The 8,985-nt window shown below is 50.5% G+C and overlaps 1 protein-coding gene across 3 annotated transcripts in view; it reads right to left on the bottom strand.

Moving 5' to 3' along the window:
- The window catches only part of EXT2 (exostosin glycosyltransferase 2), a 143,048-nt gene extending 139,337 nt beyond the window's left edge, over positions 1-3,711 (bottom strand). The window contains exon 1 of one of the 3 annotated variants that reach the window (XM_055312348.1): positions 3,557-3,711. Coding sequence is in view for 1 of the 3 variants with exons in the window: in XM_055312328.1 (XP_055168303.1) it covers positions 2,501-2,515 (15 nt within the window). In the remaining 2 variants the exon portion in view is untranslated. Of the gene's footprint in view, positions 1-2,451; positions 2,713-3,556 lie in introns of those variants that run through there. The other 2 variants (XM_055312328.1, XM_055312338.1) reach the window with 2 other exon arrangements.
- Between the last annotated feature and the right edge of the window lie 5,274 nt (positions 3,712-8,985).

Consider the following 8,985-nt stretch of genomic DNA (forward strand, 5'->3'; position numbering starts at 1 on the left):
TCCCCTAGTGGTCGGGGGCTATTCCCAGATGTAAACTCCCATATCTGAGATATGCCTACACAGCCTAAGCAAACTCCCACAAGTCTCTGCCAAACAGCTAAGAGAAGGCAGCCCCAGTGGTGCAGTGGTTTACCGCCGCAGGGTGTGATCCTGGAGACCCGGGATCAAGTCCCTCATCAGGTGTCCTACATGGAGCCTGCTTCTCCCTCTGCCTGTATCTCTGCCTCTCTCTTTCTCTCTCTCTCTCTCTCATGAATAAATAAATAAAATCTTTTTAAAAATCTTAAAAAAAAAAAAACAGCTGAGAGATATGGTGAGCCCTTGAGGTATAATTAAACTATTTTAAAATGAGGGGAGAGACACCTAGGTGCCTCAGTCATTTAACGTCCAAATCTTGATTTCAGCTCAGGTCATGATCTCAGAGCTATGAGATCAAGCCCCACACTGGGCTCTGCATTCAGCAGGAAGTCGGCTTGGGATTCTCTCTCCCTCTGCCCTTCCTCCCTGCTCACGTGCTTGCATTCTCTCTCCCTCTCAAGTAAGTCAGTCTTAAAAAAAAAAAAAAAAAGGAGAAAAGCCTTAAATGAAAAAGGAAAGAAAAGGATGAGAGATGGGGCAGGGGAGTTCCTTACTAAGTGGTGCTTTAGAGATAGAGAACCTTCTTGGTGAGCATCCATCTGCCTTTCACATATATCACAGCATTAGCCATGTTATATTAAGTATTTGCAAGTCTGTCTCTTCTGTTGGTTCTCATTTTCTTATAATCAATTTGCACACACTGAGGCAGAGAAGGATGTATGTCCCCAAAACCATCACCCAAGAAAACAAGCCATGATCTTCCCATCCAAAGAGGATACTCACTACTACCACTACATTCGAAGCCCCTGACTCTGAGCATCTCAGAACAGGACAGAATGAAAGGAGTCTTCTACTAATTAATGTTCCACATAATACCATAACCTGGATGAAACAAGAATTTCACAACAAAGCCCTACAAACGTTATCCTCCTTAAAACATACCAAACCTGTCCCTGCAAAACACTGGAATCATCTGGCTAGCTGTCAAGCACTGAGTCACTGGAAAAACCTTTAAGTCCACTCTACTGTCAGGATGAGATGCATTTTCTGTTCCTGGAATTATTTATTCCTAAAATGTGCCTGAAAAAACTTTACTTGGTGCTTAACGCTACATCCAATCCAACTAGTCCAATCCTTTGAGTCACAATAATTATTTGAAACTTTTTAGAAAAGCCCTCACAGTTGAACTCCCAGGGCCACTGTTATACTGGAACTTAAGTCCACTGTGCCTGAAAACAAACCAAATATTAGCAAAAACAGGAATATCTGTGATTCATTGCCTTATCTGATAGTGTTCTTTATAATTAAAGTTATATTATGGCTAACCATCCCTAAAAAAATGTCTCCAATGGGAAAAAGAAAAGTGTTTCTTCGATTGTGGGAATTATACTATAATTAATACAATGTATACAATAACTAAACTTTATTGAAGACTTACTACATGCATCTGTTTTAAGCACTTTGCGTTAACTTATTTAATCTAACGGTTCCATGCGACAAGCTATACTTATCCTCATTTTATAGACAAGGAAAGTGCAAGGGGAAGGCTAAGTAACTTGAACAATGTCACAAAAGTAGTAAATGAGGGGGCAGCCCAGGTGGCTCAGCGGTTTAGCACCTGCAGTTGGCCCAGGACATGATCCTGGTGACCCGGGATCGAGTCCCACTCTGGGCTCCCTGCAGGGAGCCTGCTTCTCCCTCTGCCTGTGTCTCTGTCTCTGTCTCTCTCTGTGTGTGTGTGTCTCTCATGAATAAATAAATAAAATCTTTAAAAAAAAAAAAAAAGAAAATGCGAAGGCTAGGATTTGGAGGATGGCAGCCTGACTCTGGAGCCAGAGCTGTTAACGTCCATGTCTCCCCTCATTACCCATAAAAGCCTAGATCTATACCTTTTTTCACTCCTCAATTAGGAAAGCCAGTATAACTTGACGGACCCAAATCTATCTATTCATGCCATCACATGCAACCAAGAGGCTGAAATCAGCTCAGCGGAAGTGAGGAATGCTGGAAATTGAGTCAATATATTACTGCGAATAGCCTTTGAGCTCTGATTTTTTTTTTTATTTATTCATGAGAGACAAAGCGAGAGAGAGAGAGAGAGAGAGAGAGAGAGAGAGAGAGAGAGGCAGGCGGGGGGGGGGGTGCAGAGACACAGGCAGAGGGAGAAGCAGGTTCTGTGCAGGGAGCCCGACTTGGGACTGGATCCCAGGTCTCCAGGGTCAGGCCCCCTCGGCCGAAGGCAGGCGCTAAACCGCTGAGCCGCCCGGGCTGCCCTGAGCTCTGAAATTTACAAACCAAGACCAGGTCAAGGCCTTAGAGCACTCGACGGACTTGTAAGAATTAAAACGGGCCTATTTCAAGGCCTCTTCAGACCAGTAAGCCAAGGACCCTTCTGGATGAGCGGCTCCCAGTTCAGTCGCACCAAGCACCGAATCATCTGGGCCTCGAAACTGTAGGCAGAGCTGGTTCTCCCGAGGTTCCAGCGGATGCCCCGGGCCCGAGCACTCCGGGCCGCCTCCCCACGCAGTCCTCTGTCCGCGCGGGGGCCACGGCGCAAAGGCCGCCCGGAGTCCCGCGCTGCAGGGGCTGCCCTAGGCCGCCGGCAGCGTCCGAAGCCGCCGCAGCTCGCGGAGAGGCGGGCAGCTGCGGGAGAGGAAGCGAGGGAGGGGGAGGGGAGGGGCGGGGCTGCGCGGGGAGGGGGAGGGGAGTGGAGGGGCGGGGCTGCACGGGGAGGGGGAGGGGAGTGGAGGGGCGGGGCTGCACGGGGAGGGGAATGGACGGGCGGGCTGCGCGGGGAGGGGGAGGGGCGGGGCTGCGCGGGGAGGGGGAGGGAGTGGAGGGGCGGGGCTGCACGGGGAGGGGAATGGAGGGGCGGGCTGCGCGGGGAGGGGGAGGGGCGGGGCTGCGCGGGGAGGGGGGGGCGGGGCTGCGCGGGGAGGGGGCGGGCGCGGGGCTGCGCGGGGAGGGGGAGGGGCGGGGCTGCGCGGGGAGGGGAGGGGCGGGGCTGCGCGGGGAGGGGGAGGGGAGGGGAGTGGAGGGGCGGGCTGCGCGGGGAGGGGGAGGGGCGGGGCTGCGCGGGGAGGGGGAGTGGAGGGGCGGGGCTGCACGGGAGGGGGAGGGGAGGGACGGGCTGCGCGGGGGGGCGGGCGCGGGGCTGCGCGGGGAGGGGGAGGGGGAGGGGCGGGGCTGCACGGGGAGGGGAGGGGCTGCGCGGGGAGGGGAGGGGAGGGGGAGGGGCTGCGCGGGGGGAGGGGAGGGGAGGGGCGGGGCTGCGCGGGGAGGGGGAGTGGAGGGGCGGGGCCGCGCGGGGCCCGGCACAGGTGGGCAGCACGGAGCGCGGCGGGCCGGGGCCAGGCCGGGCGCAGCTGCAGGCGCCCCCGCGGCGGGAGACGTCCGAGCCGCCCCGGCTGGCTGGGGTGACCCCTCGCCGCCCTCCGGCCTCCGCGCGGCCCCCGGGGCCCCTCCGCGCGGCGCTTACCTCGGCCACGCTCGCCTCCCGCTCGGTCACCGGGGCATGTCGCGGAGCGCGGGCCACGGCCGCCCGGGAGGGGTCGCGCCGAGCCGCCGGCCGCCACCGCCGGCGCCGGGTCCGCGCGAGCGCACGGGGAGAGCGGCGCCAGCGACCGGGCGGGGCGACGTGACACGGGGCGCCCTGCGCCTGCGGGAGCGGCCGGGCCCGCGCCCCCTGCTGGACAGGAGGAGTCAGGGCACCGCTGGCGGTTTCTCCCCGCTGGAGCTCCGCCCCGAAACTCTTGCGCAAAAAAAAAAAAAAAAAGCTCCGAGAGAGCCTTGCTCTTGCTCTGCACTCCAAGTCCACAAACCCACATGCCCCCAAGATGATAGGAAATTCAGTACACAACGGCAGCCTCGTTCATAATTAAAGAAACTGCAGGCCCGAACGGCGAGGCACCATGCCGCGCTTACAGACCCGACACGTGTAAACGCTTGACGACGACGAGTGCTGCGGGGCGTGCAGCTTTCCTCGAGAGCAACTCGGCTGTATCCCTCGCAGGTGAAACCCCCGCCACCCGCCCAACCAGTCCCTCTGCACGGAGCTTACCCTAAGGCTAGTCTCAACAACGCCTACCAAAAATACCCGTCACGGCAGCGTTCCAGACGATAGCTGAAAACTGGAAACAAAATCAACCACGGAAAGTTTTATGGCAATCAAAATAAATTGTGGCTATAATGGAATCACGTAATAATGCATATAGGTCGGTAGAGAAATACCTCGAAGATGTGTTAATATGGAAGCATGCTCTAAAACAGTGAGCAGGGGATCCCTGGGTGGCGCAGCGGTTTGGCGCCTGCCTTTGGACCAGGGCGCGATCCTGGAGTCTCGGGATCGAGTCCCACGTCGGGCTCCTGACATGGAGCCTGCTTCTCCCTCTGCCTGTGTCTCTGCCTCTCTCTCTCTCTCTCTCTCTCTCTATGATAAATAAATAAATAAAAAATAAAACAGTGAGCAAATATGGTCCCCTTTCCGTAAAATATGTATATGAAAAAAAACAGGAGAGAGAAAATATGCATGCAGATATCTATATTCAAGCTTATGTAATAATTTTTTTTTTTTCTGGAGGGAAACCAAGAAGCAGAAACTGTTTTGGAAGGAGTAATGGTGGAGCTAGAAATGGGGAAAGAGACTTGTTTTGTCTCTTTCTGTATTATTTATATGATCATGTATTATTTATACGATCTGTCTTAATAAACACAGATCTAGGCTTATTATACATGCACAATAAAACCCTATCCTGGGATCCCTGGGTGGCGCAGCGGTTTGGCGCCTGCCTTTGGCCCAGGGCGCGATCCTGGAGACCCAGGATCGAATCCCACGTCGGGCTCCCGGTGCATGGAGCCTGCTTCTCCCTCTGCCTGTGTCTCTGCCTCTCTCTCTCTCTCTGTAACTATCATAAATAAATAAATTAAAAAAAAAAAAGACCAAGGAGGTTGAAAAAGTACTAAACATAAAAACCAGGAACTCAATCCCTAAATTAAATAGTATATGAGACACAATTAGTAAATTGGGGTATAGCTCTGAACAGACTACCCAGAATGCAGATTGAAGAGGAAACAAAGAGATGGACCAAGGCATTAAAAGAGAGGGACAGGGACCCCTGCATGCCTCAGTGGTTAAGCATCTGCCTTCTGCTCAAGTCATAATCCCAGGTACCGGGATTAAGTCCCACATCAAACTCCCCGCAGGGAGCCTGCTCCTCCTGCCTGTGTCTCTGCCTCTCTCTGTGTGTCTCTCACGAATAAATAAATAAAATCTTTTTAAAAGAGAGAGAGAGATGAGTGGGTGAAGAAAAGGAGATATATACACATACAAGGGAATATTTTTTATAACAAGTTTTTTAAGATTTATTTATACTAGAAAGAGAGCAGATGGGAGGGGCAGAGGGAAAGAGAATCTTAACCAGGTTCCACACCCAGCACAGTCCTACTCAGGGCTTGATCTCACGACCCTGAGATCACAACCTGAGCCCAAACCTAGAGTCAGAAGCTTAACCAACTGTGCCACCCAGGTACCTCCATACAATGGAATATTATTCAGCCATAACAAGCAACGAAATCTTGCCACTGGGGACAACATGGATGAACCTCGAGGACATCATATACTAAATAAGTCAGGCAGGGAAAGACAAATACTGGGTGATCTCTCTTACGCTGGAATCTAAGAACAAAAACAAATTTTAGAAAAATAAGCTTATATGGGACACCTGGGTGGCTCAGCGGTTGGGCACTTGCCTTCCGCTCAGGTCATGATCCCAGGATCCAGGATCGAGTCCCACGTCGGGGTCCCTGAGAGGAGCCTGCTTCTCCCTCTGCCTGTGTCTCTACCTCTCTCGCTCAGTCTGTGTCTCTCATAAATAAATAATAAAATCTTTTTTAAAAGTTACAAAAATAATTGGGATCCCTGGGTGGCGCAGCGGTTTGGCCCTTTGGCCCAGGGCGCGATCCTGGAGACCCGGGATCGAGTCCCACGTCGGGCTCCCGGTGCATGGAGCCTGCTTCTCCCTCTGCCTGTGTCTCTGCCTCTCTCTCTCTCTCTCTCTCTGTGGCTATCATAAATAAATAAAAATTTAAAAATAACAAAAAATAAAAAAATAAAAGTTACAAAAATAAGCTTATAGATATAGAGGATAGGTTAGTGGTTGCTGGAGGTGGGGGTGGAAGGTGACAAAAATGGGTGAAGGGGGTGACACATAGAAAGAAAAAAATTAAGTTGAAAGAAATCAGGGAATAATAATAGCTATGGCCAGTGATGGGGAAAACATAAAGGCAGGTGAAAGGAGTGACAAATAATCATTTTCCTTTTATGCAAAAATCATAGTTCACATGTACTCAGGCAAAAAAAAAAAAAAGAAAAACCTCATTAAATTACAAAGCAAATATACAATAGAAAGCATTAACAAAAGTAATCAAGAATCAGAATTCTTGAAGGAGCTAACCAAGTAGCCCATCCGTGGAAGCCACCTGTCCCAATCAGGAACAGCATCAGAGGAACCATAGACTGGGACTGGGACCCCACTCCCAGAGCGGCTCCTGGCCTTGCTTCCAATAAAGGACTTTGGAAGTGTTTCAAAGAAATCTATGTAGGCTAAGTCCCTAGGAGAGTTACACATACCATCTAGGTCTAGTACTGGTCTCAGACATCTCTTGAGCTTCTGCTAAAATATAGCTATTAATTTTTAAAAATTGAGGTAAAGTGTACATAGAGCGAACTGCACAGGTCTTAGCTGTAAGAGTCAATGACTTTGATGAATATCCCCATCTGTGTAACCCATAACCCATCAAGGAATAGAACAATTCCATTGTTCTGAGTCTTCCCATAAGCAACTGCTGTTCTTGTTCCACTCTCTGTGCATGCAGTTTCTCAAAGGAACCATACAGTTGGTCATTCTTGTGTCTGGGCTATTTTGTCTAACTTAATGTTTGGAGATTCACTGATATTGTTGCATGTATCAATAGTACATTCTTTCTCTCTTTATTCCCCCCACTCTGTAGTAATATCCCCTTTTTCATTCTTGATATTGGTAGCTTTTACTCTGTCTGCTTTTATTTTTGTCATGAATAGTCAACCTCATAATGGATTTATCGATTTTGCTGGTTTTATTAGTTTTTATAATGTACTTGAAAATGAAGCCATATAGAGGAAGCTAGAAAGAGAGAACACGAAATCTGATGGCATGATTTGAACTCCTGGCTAGAGCCATACCTGAAACATCTAACCCTCCCCTTCTTGGTTAATTCAATAAACCCATCCCCCTTTTGTTTAAACGTGAGCTACATTTACCATTTTTAGTTATCATTTGCGAACAAGTCTTAAGTAACAGAATAGCTGAGGAATTTTCAATGATTGAAAAGGAGAAACTTATTCTTTCCCCATGGAAGACACTTATCCTTGTAATAGCCAACAATAGAGGGTTTTTGCAAAGACTCACAGATAACACCAGGGAAGTGTCTGACCATGTTGGTACCCAAACCCGGACCCGCATCTCAGGGTTGCTGGGGAAAGTAGCTTGAGCTCAGAAAACAGATGGTGGATGTGGTCCCCCTATCATATAAACCCTGTTTTGCATAGTTCCCTGACAGACAGTGTTGAAGCAGGTGGCTATTCTGGGAAGCAATCTTAGGGAACAGTGAGATTGCAATGAGCCTAAGAGAAAAAAAGCCTGTCAAGAGGTGTGTTATAGAGCAGGCTACTGCCGTTGGGACCCGGGGCTCCGTCCCAGCCCGACTCTTCGAGAAGCTATGCAGAATCGAAAACATAATAATAAAAAAAAAATTTAAGGGCAGCCCCGGTGGCGCAGCGGTTTGGCGCCGCCTGCAGCCCGGGGTGTGATCCTGGAGACCCGGGATCGAGTCCCACGTCAGGCTCCCTGCATGGAGCCTGCTTCTCCCTCTGCCTGCGTCTCTGCCTCTCTCTCGCTCTCTATGAATGAATAAATAAATAAATAAATCTTTAAAAAAAAAATTTAAAAAGAAGGCCAGGGCAGCCCCAGTGGCTCAGCAGTTTAGCGCTGCCTGCAGTCCAGGGCGTGATCCTGGAGACCCAGGATCGAGTCCCACGTCAGGCTCCCTGCATGGAGCCTGCTTCTCCCTCTGCCTGCGTCTCTAACTCTGTGTGTGTGTGTGTGTGTGTGTGTGTGTGTGTGTGTGTGTGTGTTTCTCGTGAATAAATAAATAAAATATGAAGGAGGAGGAGGAGGAGGAGAAGGAGGAGGAGAAGGAGGAGGAGAAGGAGGAGGAGAAGGAGGAGGAGAAGGAGGGAGAAGGAGGGAGAAGGAGGAGGAGAAGAAGAAGAAGAAGAAGAAGAAGAAGAAGAAGAAGAAGAAGAAGACGACGACGACGACGACGGCCTGCACAGCAGGCCACGTGCATGCAGGGGTATTTATCTGCTGGTTACTGTCCCCCACGGCTTAAGGATCACCCCAGAAGTGTTAACTCACTTAGAGTTCTCAGTCTGTGTGTGCCCCATGAGGCTGTGAGAGAAGCCTAGGGACAATAAGTGACATTTGGAGCAGCTGAGGTGGCCCTGGGGCTATGCTCATGCACAACTGGCTGGCTGTTATAACAAGCAAAGCAGGAAGGTGAGCATAAAGGGGGACCTGAGACAGGTATCCAGACCCATACTCCAACAAAGAGATACACATCCCTTCACACAGCACCAGCCAGCTGGGATTGTAGGCACCCCCCTTCTGCCAAATGAAACAGATGGACTGGGTTCAGGTCCAGATTCATGGCTCAGTCGGCCTCTGCCAGGAAGTTACCTTGGATTCCCCCTAAAGAAGAACTAGGAGTCATTCCTCTGAGAATTCTAAATGCAGTGTATCACCTGGGTCCCTCCTTGGGGGACCCCGAACAACGATGGCAGCATCACAACAGAGGTTTTTGAAGGGGATG

The sequence above is a fragment of the Nyctereutes procyonoides genome, unplaced genomic scaffold (assembly GCF_905146905.1).
Source record: "Nyctereutes procyonoides isolate TBG_1078 unplaced genomic scaffold, NYPRO_anot_genome, whole genome shotgun sequence".
Taxonomy (NCBI): Eukaryota; Metazoa; Chordata; class Mammalia; order Carnivora; family Canidae; genus Nyctereutes; species Nyctereutes procyonoides.